Below are 25352 nucleotides of genomic sequence, written 5' to 3'. Positions count from 1 at the left end.
AGTACAAGTAAAAAAAAAACATCTGCACCTAATTTCAAGAAAATCCGTCTACCCGTTTAGGCTGTAGCTACATGTACAGATGGACGCACAGACCTATGGACGTCATGACCAAACCCACTTTTCTAGACTTTTCTATTATGAAAATGTTAGTTTTGATTAACCTCGCCATTTTTTTTCGACACGAGGCCAATAATTGCCTAGATTCTTGGACTATTTTCAATCCCTCTAAGTCAAATTTTTACTTAATTCGACTCACAGGGAGTGAAAATAGTCCAAGAATGTAAAGAATTTGTTCGAGTTAGAGGGAATCACAACAAAAACATTACTGTTAAAAAAAGAGCCAAGTTCTCCTATGTTGAAATTATGCTGGCACAAAAAGTACTGAGATGTAAAAGTCTACCAAGTTCTAAAGTTTGGGTTCAAATTCGTATCAATAAAATTTTGATTGTTCTCTTGACAATTTTTCTTAATTATCGATTTTTAAAGTTATTTAAAAATTGCCAAGTAAACAATCAAAATTTTATTGATACGAATTTGAACCCAAACTTTAGAACTTGGTACACTTTTACATCTCAGTACTTTTTGTGCCAGCATAATTTCAACATAGGAGAACTTGGCTCTTTTTTTAACAGTAATGTTTTTGTTGTGATTTCACTACTTTTTGCAAGGTATGGCTGTAGAATATAAAATCTCTATATTTGATGAAAATTCAGTGAAAATGGGTGGTTGCCACGCCCCCTGCCTGAAATTCTCAAACTTTAAATTTTTTCCTTTGTGTAAACTACCAGCTCCAATTCTACCAAATTTCAAGATTCTACGACAATCAGAAGTGCTCTATAATAATTTATGAAAATTCAGCGGGAATGCCGGTTGCCACGCCCCCTGGCTGAAATTCTCAAATTTAAAATTTTTTCCTTTGTATAAACTACCAGCTCTACCATTCTACCAAATTTCAAGATTCTACGACAATCAGAAGTGCTCTATAAAAATTTATGAAAATTGAGCGGAAATGGGTGGTTGCCACGCCCCCTGGCTGAAATTCTCAAATTTTAAATTGTTTCCTTTGTAAAAACTACCAGCTCTACCATTCTACCAAATTTCAAGATTCTACGACAATCAGAAGTGCTCTATAATAATTTATGAAAATTCAGCGGAAATGGGCGGTTGCCACGCCCCCTGGCTGAAATTCTCAAGTTTTAAATTTTTTCCTTTGTATTAACTACCAGCTCTACTATTCTACCAAATTTCAAGATTCTACGACATTCAGAAGTGCTCTATAATAATTTATGAAAATTCAGCGGAAATGGGCGGTTGCCACGCCCCCTGGCTGAAATTCTCAAGTTTTAAATTTTTTCCTTTGTATTAACTACCAGCTCTACTATTCTACCAAATTTCAAGATTCTACGATAATCAGAAGTGCTCTATAATATATGATGAAAATTCAGCGGAAATGGGCGGATGCCACGCCCCCTGAATTGAAAATCTCAAATTTTCGATTTTTTCCTTTGTATACACCACAAGTCCTATCACCGTGTAAAATTTCAAGTTTCTACGATATCGGGAAGTTCTCCATAATTTTGATGATCTGTCAGTGAGTCAGTGAGTCAGTGAGTCAGTTACGGTTTTTGCGATTTTTGAAGCCCTATATCTCAGAAACTACTCATCGTAGGAGGCTGAAATTTTGTGAGGAGTTTGGTTTTTACGAGCTCAACAAATGTAGTGAGTTTGAAATTTCTAGCATCTTTGGTGTGGAAGTTAGAGGGGGGTCGAAAATGGCCTGAGTTGTTTCCTGTAAATAAGGGTGTAGTGCCAAAGTTGCTAGAGAACTTGGCTGGGCACTACCGTGCCCCTTGATTTCGACTTAGAGGCAGAGTTCGACTTTAGAGCTGTAGCAAATCGTATGTATTCGTTACTAAAATGCGGGTATTCATTTGAGTAACGAGTAACGAAACGTTACTTTCTAAACAGTATCGTTTCTCGTATGTTTCGCTACTGGGTACTGAAGTAACGAAACATACGAAACGTACGAGATACGAAACATACGAGTAACGACGCGATTCCAGTTTCAATACTAAATCCGATACGAAATGAAGTGATACACTCAATTTGTTGCATTTCGCATCTCGTGTCGGTATCGTAACCATAGTCAGAATGCTAACTGCAGATAATTATCTGGAGTTTACTTTTGTCTCGATTAAAACAGTAGTGCCAAGGTTCATGTGTTGTCGATAATTTATACAGAAATATCAAAAGAGACGTTTTTGTATTTTCTCTATTTGGCCGAAATATGTATATCCACGACGCAACCAATCTGTTTATGGCCTTGGTGTTAATGGTATTGATATTTAGCTTAAGAATGTACAAAAGTTTTTTGGTTTTTCAAAAAATTAGTTTATTTTCGGTGCAAAATTTTCAACACAAAAAAAAGCAGAGAAAACGAGGTTTGAAAATCACTTTCAATAGAAAAAATAAATGAAAAATTGTTCGACATGGTTGTATTAAAGTGTTAATATTTCGAGATCTGCGCGTTGTAATTTTGAAATAAAGGCCTCTAAAGAATTGTTATAAGATTACTGAACGAACATAAACAAAAAATTACCAAAGTTTTTTCGAAAAATTTGGAAAAAAATCAAAAAAGTTTCCACGTTTGATTAAAAAAAAAAACGAAAAAAATTTAATATACATAGCTACCTTTAAACTCTTATTACATGAGAATGCCGCAACTAATTTTAATGTTTATGACCTTAAAATGTAGCTTAGATTAAAGAAATTGTTTTTGGTTTTTTTCAAAAAAAAAATTTGTACACCCTTACACCAATGTACGAAACATACTTAAAATACCAAACATACGACACGTATCAAATACATGAAATATACGAAATGTACGAAACACACGAAGCATGCGAAAGTAACGAAAGTAACGAAACATGCGAAACACACGAAACATACGAAATATGCGAAAAATGCGAAACATTCGAAAGTAACGAGTAACGATATTATTGATGCGGGTACTAGTATCAAAAGTAACGTATACATGCGGGTACTCATTTTGTCGTTACTTTTACAGCCCTATTCGACTTAGAGGATGGTTTTTGTATAAAAAATTCAGGGGAATGCAAAAATATGGCGAAAAAGTTCGAGTTAGAGAGAAATTCGACTTAGAAGGAGTCGACTGTATTTTAGTATTTTGCGTAATAATTTCCCGGAATGGTGTCAAAGAACTGAAAAATGACGATATGGAACTTTGTATTTTTTAAAGAATATCTTACCTGGAAATAGAATTATTTTTGATAAATGTTGACTACATGCTAGGATTTTCTTTAAGTTTTTTAGGCAGTTTAAAAAAAATTCTTTCATTTCGTTTGCAGTTTTTATAACATTAAACAAGAAAAAAAAAAAGATTTTTGTAAAAAAAAAAAAAACAATAGTTATTGCAGATTTCTGATAGTATTCCCATTTTTACCCATTCTCCCCTTCAATTATCTATTACGTGATGTGTTTTGACGCCACCACTACCGATGGCATTATTATGAGACAAAAATAACAAATTTTTTTGTTTAAAGAAAAGAGTAGGTATGTAAGTGGTAAAATTATGTAGTTCAACACCATAAAACGTCATTGTGAGGTGAATTAAGTTACCATTAAGGGTTTTCGGTTACATTATTTAGGTCTTGTCTTGTTTTTATAGGTAGACTTTGTAGTTGACACAAATAAAAAAAATATATAATGACAAAACAAATTGATAGAAATAATTGTACGTACATATTTATCAGTACAAATCGTTTGTTGAACGAATTCATATCCGGTTCAAGAAATCTATTAAATGAGTGACATGAAGACAATTATTTTTTTTTCTTTTGTAGTTTGTTTTCGGTTTGACGTCATTTGATAAGAGTATAAGAATAATTATTGTAAACAGATTTTTAATTATAAATCAGTGCAAAGTTCAGAAATGGCCACGCGACAATAGGATGTAATATTCTTCATTCTTATCAAAATGAAAATTAAAAAAAAAAAAAAACGTTTGACTTGAGTCAAGGGATTAAGCTAGATAATTGAGTATAATAATTATTTTTTATTGGAATAAAGATATTTAAATAGAGAAATATTTTTCAAAAATTTTAAACAGACTTTTAAATGGGACTCAATTTAAAAGTTTGATTTTTACACACCTTCGAAAAACTGCACTAATAATTTCAAGTTCTGATGAACGAGGAGAACACAATCTCAAGATGTAGATCCGACCTGACTGAAAATAACTGTGTTTCATTGGACACATTCATCTACTACTTAGTACTTAGAGCTGCTTTGAACTACTTTTTCAATAGAGAAATGAAATGATCCCAAAGGAACGCAGCTAATGATAGATGAAATCAGATGACAAAAAATGTCTGTCGAATTGAAATTTTCGAGAAAAATGTTTCGTTTATTCCACACTTTTTGTGAACTTAATTAAAAGGGGGAAAATCCCTCTGGAATTTTTTATTTTTGCATTATTTTTTTTCGCTAATAAATTTATTTATCAATTGAAGAAACTATTTTCAGTGTTAGCCTTAAATGAAGCCTCATATCATAAGTTCCTAAATAGTCCCCAAAATTAATACGCTCCGAGCCTACCATAGTACGAAAACGAAAAATTTTTAACGCATTTCTCTCGAAACGGGTTTTTTTCCGCGCCATGCAACGTAACTCAAAAACTAATGAAGCTTTCGACTTGAAATAAAGTGCAAATTACTGGCCATTGCATGAACCTAAAAGTTCGATAAAATTTTAACAATAAATATTTTTTTTAACAATTTGTTTATAAAGAAACATTAAGGGTATTCATTTTCTTTTTTTAATTTTCTAATTTTCATAAAAATAGAAAATTCCGCAAAAGGTTTAAATGAACAACCCAGGAGAAAATAATTGCGTAAACAAGGGAAACAAACATCTGTTTGTTAAACAACAAATTGAACTTATAAAATTTGTTCAATCACAAAAATTAAGTCAAGCTAATTTTGCAAATACTATGCAACAATAACAAAAATGTAATTTCCTCAAATAAAATATTATGCTCTTTTCAATATTAACATAATTTATTGGTGGTTATCTGAATAATAAGACATAAAACGCGTTCAAAAAGATATTTCAGATACGGGCATCCCAGATAGCCTATCCGATAGGTGATTGAATACACCCAAAGTTTATCAGATTTTTTTTCTACGGTTTCTACTTCAAATTTGTTGGATAAAATTCTATGATTTGCAGAATATTTTTCCCATATAAATTTTGACAGCTCATTTCTACCGATAGAAAATTCTACGGTTTCTACGGTTTCTATGGGTTTTCCGCGTTTACGTGAATACCCCTATTGTGTTTTTTCGTAAATTTAGGTTCATGCAATGCGTATAAATATATTTTATTGGAAAAAAATTACTTCTTTGATTATAAAAAATTTTCTGGACCAGGGCATTGCACGGCGCAAACTCGAGGCGTCAACTTAAAAAAAAAATTTTATCAATACTCTTCATAATGTCAATAATATCATATATACTTTTCCAAATTTCAATAAATGATTTCGGTTTTCCAAACAAAATTATTGAAAAAGCTGTCGTCCAGAGGGATTTCCCCCCTTAATAAGTCAGTGAAATTTCAGAAAAAAAAAATAAAATAAATAAAACGAATAATCGTAAAATAGTATGGAACAAGTTGAAAACCATCCCCATTCATGACTGGCCATCAATAGCTATTTTATGTTAATTTCTTAAGTTTTTGTTTATAAAAAATGTTACACATACACCCTAGTGTCCCACCTCGCCAAGTCAATTATAACCTATTTCCAAGAGTCAACGGAAATAGAAATTTCTGTATCACATACAGTTTTGATTGCAAAATTATAATTAGGAGCCAGGGACACAGAGGGGAGTGATTGGAGAGGTAAAGTCAGTCCGAAATAATCGAAATCATTTTTGGAACAAAAAAAAAAAAAAAAAAAAAAATAAGATCTATTTTAAAGAAACTATCAAAAGTCAAAACAAAACAGAACTTATTAAATCTAAAGATATACAAAAAAATGTTTTTTTGTCAAACCTTGTGTACCCCTGTGATTTTTTATATCTATGGCCAAACAACTGAATTTTGATATATAATTGTATCTATTAGTTCTCATTTAATTTGATAAAAAAGCTGTTGACACAATGTAAGGACATACATGTTAAAATTCAACAAATTATACATACTTGCAACATTAAATCTCCGTTTACATTTTAATCTTTCATACTTTGAACTTTTTCAAACCGTAAAAAAGTTGTTTATAAGAAAAAAAAATAAAAATTCAACATTCTGTCTGCTTGATAAGAACATTTTTTTTTTTGCATGGAACAAAGCTTTTAACATAGCTATATAAACATAGCGTGTGGTCTTGAACAACACTGAACATTTTATATCCGGATATGTATTGATGGTTCATAGTTTGTAGTTGATAAAGGAAATTCAAATATGTTTACAATTAAAAAATAAACCGCTTAGAAAGAGAAGCTCAATTACCATATGATTTCTTAAGGCTAGGCGCACACATGCGATTTTGATCGCGCGATTATTCAGTCGCAAATTAGATGACAACAATTTCAATGACTGTAGACACAATTTTCAAATTTTTAATCGCGAGAAGCATGTGTGTTCACAGCCATTGAAATCCTTGTGATCCATTTTTGCGACTGAATAATCGCGCGACTAAAATCGCATGTGTGCGCCTAGCCTAAATATCGCTAAAAGAGTTGTATCTGTCTGAAGATGAGCATACTTCACATAGATACCTTTTGACTTAATGAATGTAATCCACATCTTTTTACTTTTTGCTGTCCATTAAAAAATAGTGAACCGATACATGTATCCTAGTCTCAAGCCGAAACTAAAGCGAACAAACATTGCTTTGTAATACTTTTGTAAGAAAATACCTAGTTAAAATGATGTTCTTTTGTAAATTCGAACTTTTATGAGTTAGTCTTTTTTTTAGGTTAAAACATTTTTTAAACATAAAGTTAACATAATTTATTTAAAACTAAATCATAAAATATAAGCTTATAACGTAAAAGTTGTATATCTTTGGGATTACTTTTTCTTAAGACAACTATTTCAGCAATTCAGCTTAAACTTATTGGTGCTGATGTAGAAGTTGATGGAGTTGACGTTGTTGAGGTTGAATTATTTTTGCTCGATTGAATTCTTCTATTCCTTCTTCTATTATTGCAAACCCGTTCACAATCTTCAAGCGATTCAAATAGCTTCTTGCCATTTCCGCAGCCTTGGTATTTGCATTTTTCAGTATCTTGATCATAATAGATGCCAACTGTTGCTGATGTACAAATACCATTTATCGATGGCCTTCTGTCACACCTTGCTAAGAAATTAAGGGGATTGTTTCTAATTAGTCATTATCAGTCTACAATTATTTTTCAAATCACAATCTCTTACATGTTTTTGACCATATCGTTGCAATACAGGAAAATAGGTAAACAAAAATAATCATCCAATTCATGATGCGTAGAATTCAAAATACTGATAAATTTGAAAAACAAAATGCTTCTAGACTTTAACTAGGTATAGACACACACTGTGCGAGAGAAGGTTGTTCTTGAGGCGGTGTCAGTACTTTTACTAACTTTCAATTTTTTGCTGCTCAGCATTAATTTATTCTTCGTGTGAGCAGATTGTGCGGTGTTATCACTGCATGTTCCGAACACAAAAAAAAAAAAAAATCCATAAGTGGACAGAAAATAAAAACAAAAATTCGGATGAATTCCTCAGAGATTGATAAGTCCGAAGGACAAAGAGAGGAAAAATAATTATAATTATTTTTTTTTTACTAAACAAAAAACAAAAAAACTTAATCACAAGACTTGAACTCGCGTGCGATACATAGTAATAGCTATAAACTGAATGATCCCGCACATTGAGAAAAAGACACAAAACCTCTCACATATCATCAGTTTTGAAATATCTACAAGTTCTCTGGAGTTTTGAAACAATCGATTGGGAGCTTTTTTCGTTTCGAAAATACAATTGCCACCGTCTGTTGACGTGAAACTGATCAAACGTGACCGACATATCGCGAGCTCAAAAGCTGGAATACTGCTTGAAGTTCCCTCAAACTAGCTTCAACTGGTCGTTGTCGGATCTTAGAAACACTGCTTATTTATACCTACCCGCTTTGTTAACCCGAAGAAGAACACTTTTCCCACAGCGAAGTTTATCAATGGAATTGAGTCAGCGAGAGAAGGAGAAAGAGGATAGAATATGATAAGACTTTGATTTGATGAATTTATTTTTTTTTTTTTCTACAAAGCACACACTTTATTCTTCACACTTTTTTATTTGACACTGTTTTAACTGACGCACTATTTAGATAAGCTTAAACTCTATATTCCTGCATGCTACGCGTCATGTAAATGCAAGTCGCCAGACAATCTTCTCGTGAGCCGAAGCTTTGGCCCGGAATCGATCGGCATCCGCCCACCTCGTAGCGATGGCAATCATTGGTCCGGGAGTCATAGTAATACCCTTCGATGGCAATGGTGCAGTAACCTTCGGATCTTGGTGGAGGCTGTCGGCAGTAATCTGCGAAACCATTATACTATTAATGTCTTGTTTGTATTTTGCAAGATTAAATCAATACCAGGTATCCGGGAGTATACTGAAGCATCAACAAAATGTGTCATCGATGCAAAACTAATAAATACTATTAGAAACCAAAACATTGTGATTGTTTGCATTTTTTTATTTGATAGATATTGCTTGGAGAGAAAAGTTTTACTGCCCCTTTCGTTAGGAACTTGCATTTATTTTCCTCGTGAATTGTATACAAAGCTTCGAATATGTCATCGACAAGCTGATAAGCCTTATCGGCGGCGGAACAAGGCGGGTGAAACTATGTGTACACTGAGAAAAAAATCAGTTAGAAATTCGAATACACAAAAAGATGAGATTAAAATAATGAAACATAATGAAAAGGAAAGAAATTCTAGTAGATATTGGCTCTTATACTTTAAGGAAACTTTCGCTTCGATTTCTTGCTCGTTATATAACGGAATTTATTACAACCCTGTAATATTGTTTGTGTAAACGAATTGCTTTTGATAAATAAAATGACCCATATCAGCACTTATTTAAACTTTTCAAGCTTCTCTTAGACTGAATTAAGCTGAAACAATAACTGCAGGCTCGAAAGTGTTATCGAATTAAGCTGAAACAATAACTGCAGGCTTAAAAGTGGATTTTCTCTGTGTACATACAAAATTATGAACACAATACATTTGCAATTGCGAAAAAGGGAGTAGCTGTTGCTTATAATATTTTAACCTAAAAACTTTGCAAAACAAGTACATATGTATGTTATGTTATGTATATTCACTTATATTTTGAGTTTAAATTCAGTCGTATTTAAAATAAAATAATAAAATAAACAAATTATCTGGAGTTCCTCCAGGAGGGTAAGCTGGACAACTTGTGTTCATTATAATTACATTTCTATAGGCATTTCATAAGGGAACGGGTCGTTATTCTGCATTCCATGACCAAAAATCTGTATTTGAATAAAAAATTCTGTATGAAAATAATTCAGTATTCCATTATTCTGCTTTTCTATTATTCTGTATTATAAAAATTCTGTAAATCCAAAATTCTGTTTTCAAAACTCCATTATTCTGCTTTTATGGAATTCTGTATATTCCAAACTTATACATTTTTATCTTGCCTGTTAAAAAATTTATATTCAATTAATAAATTAAGTATAACAGTGTATAAGAACCGTTTGCTAAAACGAAACTTACGGATTTATGTTCTACATAAAACCTTATGTGACAGTCTATGCAGAGGAAAAATTAGGGCATATGAGTTTATGTTCTACTTAAATATTTCAGTTTTGTGTCAGCAAATGGCAATAAAAGACCTTACAAAAAAAGAGAAATGAACCCTGACCTTACAAAAAAAAAAGAGGTTGTCAGTAAAGCCGGTTTACGGACGATGATTTTACGTGATAACGTCGTCAGAAAACAGGTTGTGTGCTTTTAAAATGAGTCAATTGAAGCGTTTATTTATTTAAAACAATCATAATTTACAAGAAAAAGCTAAAAAAAAATTACCTTTTTTCTTTTCTCATTATATTAATTTTTTATTTTAAAAGCTTACACAAAGAATTATACCATTAAAAAGCCAAATAGGTATTTCTTCTAAATAATAAAACCATTTTTAAATTTAAAAAATGAGCAAAAAGTATTAAAATAAATTATTAAAAACAATCATGAAAAAATCATTTTCATCACCCAAAAATTAATTCTTTTGATATAACAACCTATAATAAATTTTATACCACCTGAAAGCTTATTGCTTCAGCTCAAAACATATATATCGATCATGTCTATTAGGCATCTACAAAAAGAGCTAGAATTTTTTGAACTCGATCAAATTTCATTAAAAAAAAATCAAAAAAAAAATATTTATTTTTATGTTCTCAGGCTATGGAATCAATTTTTTTGTTTGACAACCTATATAAAATATATACCATGTAAAAGCTTATTATTTCACCTTTCATATGACGTATCAATCTCATTTCAAAGATGCCTACAAGAGAAGTTAGAATTTTTTAAAGTCAACCATGTCGAATTTTCAGACTGAGTTTACGGTACTTCCCACACTGGTGGCTGTTCGGGGGGCAACAGTTCTCCACTGGTGTTTTGAGGTTTTTCGCAAGTTTCTTGATTTAACATTGTGTAGCTTGTTGTTAGTCTACCGTTATGTGTGATATACCAAATGAAAGGTAATTGTATCAGGATGCTCATAAATGTTTAATCAAATTTCTATCTGCTCTTGGTAAAAAGTTATAACCTGTTGAATTCTAAAATTTTATTTTACCGTTATCTCAAAATTGTGTTTACGAAAATGATTGAAACTTCGCACACATATAGTCGTAGTAATGGTCTATCATTACTTCATATACTTTATTCCAGTATTTATTAAAGAAAAAAAGATAAAAAACGATGAAAATCGGTTAAAAACGGTCAAAAAACGTGTTTTTTAAAAACTTGTTTCTTAAGTTATTCAGTCAAAACTCACTAAACAGTTCCAATTTTGCACATGTATGCATAAGGCCAAAACCTACATGTCCTATAAGTTTGAGATTTTTTGAACGCTCCAAAAAAAAAGCTAAAAATCAAAAATTACCCAAAAATGCCCCTAAAAAACAAGGTGTTTTTCAAAAATTCATATTTCGAAACGCAGAGTGTTGGAAAAAAATTTGTATCAGACACCTAATTTTTTTTTCTCTCATCTTTCACCTGGCATCTTTAGAATTGTCAAAAAAAAAATTTCCTTTACCCAAAATCATCATTTTGTCATAGCCCCAACACGTGTACAACGTTCAAATAAAACGTTATAGCTTAGTTTCAAAATTTTTTGGAATTTTTTCTTAAATGCAGTTATTTTTGAATTAATCTCATCTATCTATAACAAAAAAATCAATTCTCTACAATTTCGCGTTTAGATTTTAGCCCAAATTTCATCTTTCCGTTTTACCCCAGTTTACCCTATTAAATGACGGAATTTTTAAAAATCCTTCATTTGAATTAGGCTTTAGGTTATTATCTTTCAAATAAGCTATAGAAGATTTTTGTATCTCTAATAGTTTATTTTTAATTTATAATTGAAATTTTTTGCCGCACTGCAAAAGAGAAAATGGCGTCACTTTTTTGTGGTGGCTGCCATGGTTCATCGATTTATAAGACGTTATCACGTCAAAAAAAAAAAAAACAAACAAAAAATAACAAAAAAAAAAAATTTGATGAAATATGTACATAATAAAGATTCTTGGCTAAATATTACTCGTATTTTGGTATTCAAGGTATGTCATTGCCATTTGCAAATTAATTGGGGAGATATAGACCGAGAGCCGACAGCATATTTTGGCAGTTTTGATATAACCGAAATTCGAGTGTGCACATATCTAGATATGCACCACAGTATGTCAACGGAACAAGTCTGGCAGTGATCTTTTTCAGCTTTCCCTTGCCAGACGCATCCAAAGTGCAGCAAAAAATCAATTTTTGGCGTTTTGGTATAACCGAATAAATGATACACCAAAAAATCATAAAAAATCCCCTGATTTCGAATCTGTGGGTACCGCAAGTTTCTTTTTCAGCTTTCCCCCCGCCAGACCGCTTTAAAGCATTTTTAAGTGCATTTTCTAATAAAAAACCTAATTACTTATTTTCTGTTAGGTATAACCGTATGATGGTAACAAATTAATATTCTATGTCTATTCCAGGTCTAAAAAATATAAGTTTTAGCCAGCTATTTTTCAGCCTTCCCTCTGCCAGACGCATCCAAAGTGCAGTCAAAAATCAACTTTTGGCGTTTTTCTAGGTATTACCCCAATAAATGATACACCAAAAAATCATAAAAAATCCCCTGATTTCAAAAATGTGGGTACCGCAAGTTTTTTTTTCAGCTTTCCCCCCGCCAGACCGCTTTAAAGCATTTTTAAGTGCATTTTTCTAATAAAAAACCTAATAGCTTATTTCCTGTTGGGTATAACCGTATGATGGTAACAAATTAAAATTCTATGTCTATTCCTGGTTTAGAAAATATAAGTTTAAGCCAGATATTTTTCAAGCCTTCCCTCTGCCAGACGCCTTTAAAGGTTTCCCAAACAGGTTTTTCCATAGAAAAAACACCTAGTCTCTGTTTTTTTCTTATAAAATTGAAATAATATTTTTTTGTTTAGAGTAACCATATGATGGCCAAATATTAACTTTCTCTGCCTTTTCCTGATTTAGAAAAAGTAAGTTTAAGCCAGTTTTGTTTCAGCCTACCCTCTGCCAGACGCCCTAAAATGTATCTCAATAGTACGGGAAAGTTAGGTTTTGCTATATGGGGCATGGGGGTCTGGGAAAAAATCCGAAATGCATTTTGTCTTCAGGGATTAAAAGAGCATAAACCCAGGAATCGAAAGAGTCTAAAACCACATTTTGTACAACCGCACCAAGAATCAATTTGTTTGTCCCTATACAAAAAATTGCAATTTTTTGAAGTTTTTTGCCTACAGATCGAAAACGGTCTGTCAAATCGAAAAACCAATATTGTAACAAATGAAGGTAAATAATAGATCTACAACTTTTACAACGAACAAATTAAAAAAAAAAACGCTCAAGTAAAAGAGATATGACAAAAATAAGAAAATCACTTTTTGACGTGTTTAAAAAAAAAAACACCCTAACTTTTACACCAAAGGGATAATCGAAAAATGTTATTTAACATATATTGTAGAAAATTAAATTATTTCAAGTTTGTCATACATTGTTTTTTTTTTTTGTAGGTTCAAAAATACGCGAGTTATGTGAAAAACTAAAATTTGTATTAAAAAAAAAAATGGCGGCCAAATGACTCTTAGTGCGATTGAACAAAATTTGGTTTACGACTCGTGTCTTTATGCCTTTCGAGCCCTGAAGTCAAAATGCATTTCGGATTTTTTCCCAGACCCCCATGCCCCATATAGCAAAATCTAACTTTCCCGTACTATTGAGATACCTTTTAGGGCGTCTGGCAGAGGGTAGGCTGAAACAAAACTGGCTTAAACTTACATTTTCTAAATCAGGAAAAGGCAGAGAAAGTTAATATTTGGCCATCATATGGTTACTCTAAACAAAAAAATATTATTTCAATTTTATAAGAAAAAAACAGAAACTAGGTTTTTTTGTATGGAAAAATCTGTTTGGGAAACCTTTAAAGGCGTCTGACAGAGGGAAGGCTGAAAAATATCTGGCTTAAACTTATATTTTCTAAACCAGGAATAGACATAGAATTTTAATTTGTTACCATCATACGGTTATACCCAACAGAAAATAAGCTATTAGGTTTTTTATTAGAAAAATGCATTTCAAAATGCTTCAAAGCGGTCTGGCGGGGGGAAAGCTGAAAAAGAAACTTGCGGTACCCACAGATTCGAAATCAGGGGATTTTTTATGATTTTTTGGTGTATCATTTATTCGGTTATACCAAAACGCCAAAAATTGATTTTTTGCTGCACTTTGGATGCGTCTGGCAAGGGAAAGCTGAAAAAGATCACTGCCAGACTTGTTCCGTTGACATACTGTGGTGCATATCTAGATATGTGCACACTCGAATTTCGGTTATATCAAAACTGCCAAAATATGCTGCCGGCTCTTAGACTAATACTTTACTTCAAAGTATTTTCTGCAAAGAAAATACCAAAGATCTGTTTTCCAAAATTCTGTAAATGATTAAAACAAAATTGTTTTGATAATGAAAAAAAGTGTACAGAATTTTGAAATCCAGAATTAAGTTTTTACAGAATTTTAGAATACAGAATTTTGAATTTACAGAATTTTAAAATACAGAATTTTGAATTTACAGAATTTTAAAATACAGAATTTTGGAATACAGAATTTTGAAATTAGAATTTTGGCCCATACAGAATTTCGACCAAAACCCATTTCATAATGTAGAAGTCTTCATTTTTGATCTGACGATTTAACTATCTTGCGATATACATAAATACACAGGTACTATACAGGACAAGATAGGAATTGGCAAATCAATCACACATGATATTACGATGATAGAGAATGCCAAAAAGGGAGTCCCATATGTATCTATATTAAGCTACAGTCTAAAGTATTGAAGCGATATTCTTTAAGCTTGGTGGTTATGAGTTTTGTGAGATTCCCTTGAGAAAAATTGAAATTTTATTTACAGGACCAATATCAACGGTATACCTGCTACATATAAGCCAAAATAAAAAAATTACTTTTCTCAAAAACAATCCTAACGGTTTCGATTAAAAAATTTATATGACCTTTTGCAGATAAGGTCGTTGTAAAAAATTTTTTGAATTGTTATGGGTCATGGAGGTGGAAAATTTCATGTCCAAGCATTTTTTTAAATCAAAAATTAATTAATTAAAAATAATTAAAGTTTTTTTCGCATTTATCAATAAAAATAATTGGCACGCATCTAGGAATATATATGTTTCGTAAAGAAAAGATTAAATTTCTTTTTTATTACAGCTTATACACTCAAAAAAAAGCGTTCCCCGACATGTCCATAACTCAAAAAATGATATTCAAATGACTTAAAAACACATTAAAATCAATTATTTTAAGTATTTCTTTTCTTAACACCACTTATACTCAATTCTCTTTACAAATTTGTACATCTCATACAAAAAATTATATTGTGTTATTGTTTATACTTTGATAAAAGTTGTCCCAAGAAAAATGACGCATCGTACCAACAATTCTTAAAGTGATTAATATTTTAATCATCTAACGTAAAAATGGTGTTGCATTTATTGATAAATATATTAAATTTTAAATGTATGTTATTAACTAGTTTTAGTTTCATTTTTAGGTAGCGTACATCAATTAACCGTCATTCCGGGAACGCTTTTTTATTTTCGTTGGTGATATTATGATCAAAAATCGAGGCCACTACAATATAATCTCAAAAATATTTCGTTTTACTTTGTGACATAAAAAATAAAAATAAATTAAGGTCAAAACGTCATTTCCGGGAACGCTCTTAGAATGTGAATAAATAATGTGGTCTTTCACTCCTAAATTTGATTTATTTAAGGCCTAATATCTGAATTTAATGATACATCATGTTCATACATTGATAATACATCTAGACCTCTAAAGTTGTTTTGGAGAGCTCACCATCATTTTGAGGAACGTTTTTCTAGTACTATTTTTTTGGGTTTTGCGGTAAATGGAAAAATATACAATGTTTGTGCTCTGACATGGTATAGCTAAAGCGAACATTTGAACATGAAATTTTTATCAAAGTTGATTTTTTAAGAATTCGGTCCTCAAAATCTCCATGATTTTGACCCTTATAACCGGTACCCTGCATACAACTTACTCATAAACGATCGAACCGATTTCAAGGCAAATTTTGATACAATAGCGTCTTGGTAAGCTTAAAACTACCAACTACCATTGTGTTATTTCAATAATTTTAACCAAAATCTGTGCTCAAAGCAGTCTCTAAATTTCTTTCATTGTAGCGGAAATTAGATGTTCTCTGCTGTTCGTTATCAATTCCAACTTGAAAAGTGACCTCGAATCGAAATACAGGTCAAAAAATTATCAGAAAAAAAGTTTGACAAAATAGAAAAATCAGACTTTCTTTTTAATTAATAGAAGACAAGCTGAGTATAGTTTGACACGAACAGCAAGTTGTTAAAAATCATTCGAAGATAGAACATCAACTACAAATTTTAATATGAAACTTTTATTTGCATTACTCGTCGTTGTCGTCAGCCTTTTCGTCTTGGCTAGTGCTGGAAGACCTGGTAATAAAATCTAAATTATCAATCATTGAAGAAAAAACTAATTTTTGTTTCTTAACAGCGGCATGCTCTCAACCACACGCCTTTAATGGTGAAAACCCATGCCGAGGCTTTATGCCATCATGGTCATACGATAAATCTGCAAACAACTGTGTGAAATTCATTTTTGGAGGTTGCAATGGAAATGACAACATTTTCGATACAAAGGAAGACTGTGAAGCTCTCTGTAAGAAATAAACTCATTTTATAACTTAGTTAAAAATAAAGAAACAATTAAACTAATTTTTGGATTTGTGTTGTTTATTTTTAATATAAAAGAGTTAAACAAAAATGAAAAAAATAATAAAAATAAACAATATATTTATTCAGTTGTATATGGTTTACTGTCTTACTGAGAGAAAATGATTGCTTTAAATCAGATTTATACTTTTGCAACACGTTTTCCAACGACACGTGGGGCTTTTGTAATATAAATGATTGAAAAATTGGCCCCGAATTTATCGGTTGTTCCCAGTTATTGTTAAACCTTAGTGACATGCGCCATTGGCGCTTTTGTACTACTCTTTTTTCTATCTTTTAAGTTTCGATTTTAGAGACCGTACTGACAAATACAACTTTTAATTTTACCACAGCTTTGGCATAGTGGTCCGAGCTTATAAGGAACCTTATTTTAGTAGTTTAAAGTTATCCCATAACTAAGTTATGGTAACGTTGTGTTCAAGCTTCAAGATGTTGGTTTGTTTTGTAAGAGCAAAAAGTATGGGACTGTAAATTGAGTCTTGCGGAACACCAATATGGGATATGTAGGTACTTAATATGGTTTTAAAGACTGATACGCTAATAAAATCTCCATAAGTGTGAACAATTCACTTACAATGGAAGCTAGAGCAACAAAAACTAATCAAAGAACATAATCGGCGAATGTGAAAATCGTGAAATTTTTGATTATCTAATTTAAATTAATTAAAATTCCAATTGATTATGTTTTTTTTTTTTAATTTTGAGTTTTTTATTCTGAGATGCACTGTCATGACCCTGATAAGAAAATATCTTTGAAAGGAAGCATAAAGCTTTTATAGCTTTCTCTTTAAAAATGGACCTTACATTTAAATGTTTAAATTAAATTTTTTGCATTTGTTATTTTCATTTTGACTTTAAAACATCTTTTAAACAGCAAAGAGAATGGATTTCTTAAAAATTGTATTCCTTCTTGTTCTAACTTTGAGTTGTGTTTATTCTTCACTAATTCCTAGTAAGTATTTTTAAATCATAAGTTTTCGCATAATTATTATAAATAATAATAATTTTCTTTGTTTTAATAAGAGGAATGCATTGGAGAGGAACCTACTGCCATTGGAGTTTGTCGAAAACTAATGTTTGGATATTATTTCAATAATGACACTAAAGAATGTCAAAAATATGAAACTGGTGGATGTAATCTGAAGAACGAAGCAAATAGTTTTCTGACAATTGAAGAATGCATCGCAAAATGCAAGAGGTCAATTTAAAGACCGTTTACTATTAAAAATTTATTTCCATTCAGAATATACGAGTATATTAAAAAAAATGATTTTTTTTACTTAGTCATAATTGAAAATATTTTAAAATAAAATGCATCGTAAATCAATAAAAAAAAGTTTTTGATTTCTGGGAGTGTTATCTTGATGTAAGTAATTTACAGTGTATCGACTAGTACACAAGTCGTAAGGGGATTGTCGATTCATGACAACTGTGACAAAGTTGCCACTTTAAAAATTAGAACTTCTATGTGGCAACCCTATATTAGAAGAATAATTGTCAAATGACTAATTTTATCATATTTTTGTGTTTAATCAAATAAGAATTTTTTTTTTAAATCACAAACAAGCTTAAATAGTGAACAAAATTTAAAAAATATATGAAAAATTAGTACAAAAAAATCTTTTTGAATTGAAAAGTACAATTTTGTAGATATATGCTAAAAGGATAAAATGTACACCAAAAATTAGCTGACATTCTCCTCTGTTTGAAATGAATGGATTTGAACTTAAAAGATTTATTTTATGCTCTAAAAACTTTGCAATAATTTTTTATTATTTTTGTACAACTTCTCCAACATCTCAAAACCAACAATAATATTTTGTCATTCAGTAAAAAATTAACCTTTGTTCATAGGTACCTATCCAAAAATAAAATAAAAAAAAAACATGATTTCAAGGTGAACTATTTAAGTGCTATAGGCTGTATATTTGACCCATTTGTAATAGAATCTAAATAATTAGCACATATTTACTGTCAATCATTTTAAAAAGTGCTCATTGAAAATAAATAATCTATTCCCAGAACCCAGCTGAACTATGTTTACATTTTGACTCCAAACAAAAATTTAATATTATTCATCTAGTTCTAGCGTATGTATCTACATTTTACACCAATAAAATCCAAGTATTAGATAATTTTTGAACTTCACAGATTTTATTTATAACTGCACACTCTTCAGAGTTAGATTGATTTTTTCAGCCCGATAGTTAATATGCGCGTTCTATTAGCATTGTTTTGTTTATTTTTATTTGGGTCTCAAATAAAATCATCCACGTGTGCAACACCAGGTTTATATTATTTATAATATTTTTACTAACAATATATTGCATTAAAAATAATCTTATTTTTTATTAGATCCAAAGTGTTTGCTACCAGCTGAACCAGGACCATGTCGAATGATGCTACCAAGATACTTTTATAACCCAAAAACAAATAATTGTGAATCATTTAAGTATGGTGGTTGTCAAGGTAATGGCAATAGATTTGGTATTATAAGTGCTTGTGAAAAATCTTGTAAGCCTTCCAAATAATAAAAAATCGTATTTTTGTATATTTATTGTTTTTGGTGTGTTTTTTTTTTTTTGATTTCTTGCATTACTGATTTTAAAAGTGAGTCGAATTATTATTATTTTTGTGATTAAATTGAAATACTAATGAGCAACACACTTATAACAACTTGGTACCATTTAATTGACATGTTGTCGGACGGGTAAAGTAGATGAGATTGATGATAATAGTGTTAAACTGTCGTGTGCATTTAAAATATAGATTTTTAATGATTTCAACTTCTACGCATCAATATTCCAACAAAACTTAGATGTTAATAGAAAATCTCAAACGGTTCCAAGGCGTGAAAGTTAAAGATAATTTTGATTACACGCGATTTAAATCTTTTAAGTAGACATAATAAATAAAAGAAAAATAGAGAATTCCACCTCCACTCTGAGGGATTAGCTTAAAAAACATTAAGGGCCATTCAGGAAACGACTCTAAGTCTAAGTGTCGTTTCCTAATTTTTATTGAATACAAGGTCTACATATATATTTATGAATTTTTTTTTCAAAAACGGTACCTCCTATAGAACCGTATTTTTTAAATCTGATTCTCTCCCAAACGATTTGCTTAATTTCAGCGAAAATTTTTACACAAAAGCACTAACATAGTTTTATGTATAAATCAATTTTGAAAAAAAAATAATTTTTGATTTTTTTTTTTTGAAAAATCGGATTTTCAAAAACGACATAATTGGGTTTTTTTAAATTTTGGTTTTAGGTGTTGATTAATACCTACCATTTTTATTTAAATTTTTTAAAAAAGGGCTCTAACAATTTTGAAAAGTTTTTTTTTCTAAAAGTGCATCTCTAAAAGAGATATTAAACTTCATACTTTTTTTGGAGCTCTATTTGATTTAAGATGTTGTTTTTTTTTCATTTTTTTTTTTATAAACATTAACCAAATTTGTATAAAAAGTCGATTTCTAAGAGCAAGTACGTCCGACCCAGTCGTGTTTTTTTTTTAATAGCAAAAAAAAAAAAAAACTTAATGCAAATTACAGTGCGTACTCAAATTTTTAACTGACATTTGTTTATAAACTTGAAATAAAAACGTGAAATGAAACGCGTCACTCCACAGTGGTTCCGTAGTAGGCCATAGGCCAAAATATCGATGTCAATATAATGACGTTATTTTTCGTTATATATGTTATAAATAGCCTATTCTTTAAGATGGCGTAACAGAAATTTTGAGAAAATAACGGAACTTTTCATATCGACCATGAAAAGTTGTCGAAAAAAGTCTGGTTTCAAGCTTTATTTTTGGTCCCGAATCAACTTAAACTTTTTAGTGTATTTTTCGGTTAAAATTATTTTTAAAGTTTTTTTGTTGTTATGGAACTTAAAGTTGAAGGTATGTACTATATTTAAAGAGTTTACAATTCTATTTTATTTAAAATTTTCAATAAAAAACAGACTAGAAAAGGACAGGTTCAAATTCCATACTTTTGTTTTTCTTATCACTTTAACGAAACTTTTAACTATGTTGTCATCAATATAAATACATGATTCATATACATAAATTTTCTCTAGCATGTGTAGTTTCTAAAACAATTGAATTTGTCTGCGAATAAGTGCGACGGGCTACGACTGACTCTTTCACACTCACTGTTTCAATTTTACCCATATTTCTCATATTTAAAAATTTTTCAAATAATTTTTTCTTTTTTTGAATTTTTATGTTTTCCTCAAGTTTTTGTACATATTTTTATAAAAATATATGATATTAAGCAAGCTTTAAATCTGAAATGTAACATAAAAATTATGACTGAAATTGAAAAAAAAAAAAAATAAATAATTTAAAAAAATAACTAATCATTTGTTTGTATGTTGATTCAAGGCTTCTTTTTACATTTTGTTATTAAATGTATACAAGATTTCTTTATCAATCAATTGTTTTTCATTGGAATTATTCTTTTTTATTGCTAAAAAAATATATTCTCACACATATTCAAGTATATTTTGTTGCTATCCTAACCATAATCTCCTATGGCCGCCCTTCTTAGAAACCGGTACCACTGTGCACTCGTCCAAAAGTTTTCGTCTGACGGTAATCGAGTTAGGTCAGGTTTCCATTCCCAATAATGTTTCTACCACTTATTTAGGATTCTAAAGCTAACTATAAAACGGTAAATTTTAATTTTCAATTTTAAGGATAGGTGAAAAAAAATTTTGGTTTGACCACCCTAACCATTTAAGGATATGAAAAAAAAAGATGTTGACCGGTTTTCCAACCTACTTAATATACACGCAAAATTTCATAAAACCGTTCTAAGAATATAAGAAAAAAAAAATTGGTTGGACCACCCTAACCATTTTGGGATATGCAAAATAGATGTTGGCCGATTCAAATTTCAATTAGATACCTACATTTTTTGCCCCAACGGAACCAAATTTGTATTAATTCTCAAAGTCCAGATCTAAACGGTCACTATGGTGTATGTGTAATATTTTTGTTGCTTTTGAAAACTTTCCTTTTGTTAAAGAAATAATGAAACCAGTTGGTTTTTTGACAATTAACTCAACGTTAAAATATTAAATATTATATGAAGTGTTATTCCTGCTAAGAGCACACTTAACAACGTCTATTACAAGTGGACAAACAATACGCTTCAACCTAAATCTAATTTGTCAAGTAATGAAGTTAAGTTATGAATTAAAGAGGAAACAGATGAACACTCAAAATCCTTCGCTGAGTAGTAGTATCTACAGAAAATGAAGTGAGTATATTTTTGGAACTTAAGGCCCATTTGCTGAAACGAGTCTTAAATATTTATGTGAAACCTAAACCCTTAAGTTCTACATTACGGTTTGCACGAACTTCAAACTGTGTCATAAATTCCTCTAAGTTTAACATAACTTAGGGGGAAGAAATAGTAGAACTTAAGCTGTTATGTTCTACCTAGGCACTTTTATTTTATGAAAAAAGCAAGAATGTCGCTCAAAAATTGATGTCGGTAGTACAAAGGACATGAATTATTATCAATTTAATAAAAATAAACTTACATTCATTAACTTAAACCATCCACAGATGGTACAATTTACACCACAGTTTTTTGTATGAGGCACTATTTTGCTGTCATATTTCATTGACTAATTTTGACACACCAGCACATTTACACACACACACGAATAATTTTTGTTTAACCAATTAACACTTATTTTTGGCTCAAATATACTTTTTTACACTTTTATTCCGCAAGATAAAGACACAAACTTGAAAATTTAACGATGTTGTTGTATATTAATTGCTAAATTGCTCAAAATCTATTTAAATTATTTGACGTTTCTATTGATTTGACTTTTGAATTTGAAGTTCTCAGCGATTTATATCATGAAAGTAAATCATTGCTAGGTTAAACATAAATATTTTTTAGCAACTTAGAATAAACTAAGTAAAACACAAGAGTTATGTTCGACCTAGCTAAGATGAGAATTTATGACTAGTATGAGCAAATGGGCCTAAATAAATTTGAAATTTTCATTTTTTATTTTCGTGTTTTCAATTTAAGGCAACAGTTTTTTCCCACCGATATTATTAAAAAAAAATTCTTTAAAAATTATGGTTTTGTTAATATAAGGTCATATTTTAACGCTTACAAATCTGTTCACAAATGGACTTAGATTTGTATCGGTTTTGATTGCCACCACATCCTCCATAATAGAACTTGTCACATGACTTTGATCGTGGATTGTATGCCCAAGCTGTTATACTCCGATTGCAAGGTCCTTTGTCCGGTCTTGATCTACAATCTGAAAGGAAATAGTTCATTAAAAGGGTGTTTTTTTAAGAATCAATAATATTTACCCCTTGCAAGAGCAACAGCTACAAAAAGAAGGACAACACCGAAAATTAATTTGCAATTCATTTTCAAATGTTGTATAGATATCAAAGTTGAAGAAATTCTACTGATACCGAAATATTTTTCGTTAATCCTTTTATATTAAAAAATTATAAAATAATTTAGGACCTACATTGTTTAAAAATATTTACATAATCTTCTGACCCAAAAAAATAACTCTGCCCTTAAATTAAGTGTTAAGATTTTGTAACTAGGTTTTCACTTTTCATTCATGATAGCACGCATGTCAAAATATTAAATAAGAGACAGATGTTTTTTATTTTTTTTTTATCGTAAGATAAGATCTCAAGTAAATCAACCAACAATGATGAGCTTGAACTTGTTTACATGAAATCAAGCTACATATCTATCAAATAAGTAATGACTAATGAGAATGACTAATGATTACAAAGATAATTAAAGATAACCTATCCTAACCAAACAAGCTGATTTATATTCACTTTTAATTTGTTATTGTTTTGTTATATTCCAAAAATTTCAAAATTCTTTTCGTCATTGAATAGAACATTTAACCAGTTTTCCCAAAAAGGGTTCCTTCCAAATTGTGTTGCTTCTTAGTCAACCAATGTCACATATTACAAAAATTATTATGTATTAGCAAGTTACAAAAAAAAAAAAAAATAAAAAACAATAAAACAACAACAACTATTGATCAAAAATGATAAAATGTATTATTCTTAAGGCTTACAAGCTTTTTTACAATCACTTAGACTTGTAAATCTATTTGCATTGCCTGGGCGACCACTATAACGAAATTCTAAACATTCATTTGATTTAAGGTCATAATAGAACATTTTTATAGCATGATCAGGTCCTCTTCTCTGCGGTCCTCGTAGTAAACATATTCGATCTGTTTAAAAAGATAATCCTTGATGAAATAGATTGTTAATTAAAATTTCTAATAAATAATACCAACGCATGTTGGCTGCTGGGATGGAAAAAATCAATCTTACACTGAAAAGCAAACAATTCTAAGCGAAATCTGTGAAACTCAAAAATAATCTCCTGTAGAAACATTAGCGGCTCTAGGGTGGAGTAAGTGGGTGGTTATCTTGAAGGCTTCGAGCATCAGAGGGCTCTCGTTTCGATATTTAAAAATAATCTGCATGCAAATAACGAATTTCAGTGATTTGATTTTTGTTTAACACTGCAAACCTCAAAGTTTGTGAAAGGAGTGTGAAGTCCTAGAATATAATTATGTAAACTAAAAAATGATTTTATGATGTTTTTGTACTTCGATTTGATTTTAATATTTACGAAAAATACCAATAGCTAAATTTTCCTTTCTTATTTTTATATTTAACAAAAAAAATTAGGTTTTCAATATCTTTTTTAAATAAATAAAATACTAAACCGTTGAAGAATGATAATTCATTAATCTTTCTCTACAAATCCTTGACCCCAGAAGACAATCAACATTCACTATCTGCTCTTGATTTTTGTAAAAATATTTATTAGTATTATTTTGCAGATGAAAGTGTTTCCAGCTGCTTTATTAATTTGAATTCATTTTCTCACTAAAACTGATTCAAACCACCATTTAAAGCAGATAATTTTTAATTGTATTTAAACTGTCAAGATAACTTAGATTAGACTTTGAAGAGGAAAAGTTATCAATTTAGAATTGAAGCGATTTGTTTTCTTAAAGAAAAGATGAATTAAATGATGGCAGCCCTAGTTTTTTAGACTTCATTGTTCTCCATAATAGAAATCCAATTCTTTGATTATTCTCAAAAACTAACACAACTAGTATACACATATTCTAAACTATTAGACCAGGGTCGATAATTTTTGAAACCAAAAAAAATCATAGTAGAATGAAACCCATTGGAAAAGGAGGGGAATATGATAAAAATGAAAGGAAAAATAAATTACGGGCGAACCAAGTTCGGGAAGTGGATGGGTTATGTTTTTAATGGTAAAAAATGGTATATCTCGATTTCCGGCAAAACTACAAATCTTATAGAAAAAAGTTGTATGGCAAAGTTGTAGGTAATAAAAAGATCTACAACTTTTGTATCAACAATTTTTTCACATAACCTCAAAATTTATGTGAAAAATTCAAAAAACCGAGTTTTTGGTTTTTTATTTTTATCTTTTTCAAAAACAAAAATTTTTCTACGAAATTTGGTGAAAACTTACTTTATTATGTCCCAAACACACTGTAATTTATTTGATTTAAAATATTAATTTGTTTACCTTATTTTGACTTAATACCAAAAAAACACCCTAATTTTCAATCGAAAATTCACGTGTCAAAATATCAGCTTTTTTCAAAAAGTCGGTAGGAAT

General features: G+C 30.3%; 3 protein-coding genes and 1 long non-coding RNA gene across 5 annotated transcripts; 3 read left to right on the top strand and 1 right to left on the bottom strand.

Annotated features, from left to right (window-relative positions):
• The first annotated feature begins 16196 nt into the window (after positions 1 to 16196).
• Positions 16197 to 16625, top strand: LOC129905739 (trypsin inhibitor-like). The gene is made up of 2 exons (XM_055981306.1): positions 16197 to 16348; positions 16407 to 16625. The coding sequence occupies exons 1-2, from the start codon at positions 16279 to 16281 to the stop codon at positions 16580 to 16582; spliced, it is 246 nt and encodes an 81-aa protein (XP_055837281.1). The 5' UTR covers positions 16197 to 16278; the 3' UTR covers positions 16583 to 16625.
• An 835-nt stretch (positions 16626 to 17460) lies between these two features.
• On the top strand, positions 17461 to 17931 carry LOC129907560 (kappaPI-actitoxin-Avd3b-like). Its single transcript, XM_055983839.1, has 2 exons — positions 17461 to 17597; positions 17669 to 17931. Exons 1-2 carry the CDS (start codon positions 17528 to 17530, stop codon positions 17851 to 17853), a joined length of 255 nt encoding a protein of 84 aa, XP_055839814.1. The 5' UTR covers positions 17461 to 17527; the 3' UTR covers positions 17854 to 17931.
• A 319-nt stretch (positions 17932 to 18250) lies between these two features.
• Positions 18251 to 19198, top strand: LOC129906123 (uncharacterized). Of its 2 annotated transcripts, XR_008770720.1 has the most exons (3): positions 18705 to 18735; positions 18797 to 18933; positions 19001 to 19198. It is a non-coding gene; the product is annotated as an uncharacterized LOC129906123 (long non-coding RNA). The 2 variants fall into 2 exon arrangements; XR_008770719.1 differs by having other exon boundaries at positions 18251 to 18933.
• A 3588-nt stretch (positions 19199 to 22786) lies between these two features.
• LOC129906369 (tissue factor pathway inhibitor-like) lies at positions 22787 to 23980 on the bottom strand. Its single transcript, XM_055982112.1, has 3 exons — positions 23977 to 23980; positions 23749 to 23910; positions 22787 to 22950 (listed from the first exon to the last, which is right to left on the bottom strand). Exons 1-3 carry the CDS (start codon positions 23978 to 23980, stop codon positions 22787 to 22789), a joined length of 330 nt encoding a protein of 109 aa, XP_055838087.1.
• Positions 23981 to 25352: the final 1372 nt, after the last annotated feature.

This window comes from Episyrphus balteatus, chromosome 1, assembly GCF_945859705.1.
Source record: "Episyrphus balteatus chromosome 1, idEpiBalt1.1, whole genome shotgun sequence".
NCBI lineage: Eukaryota > Metazoa > Arthropoda > Insecta > Diptera > Syrphidae > Episyrphus > Episyrphus balteatus.
Note: the sequence above shows the minus strand (reverse complement) of the source record. Positions and strands in the feature narration are given on the sequence as shown.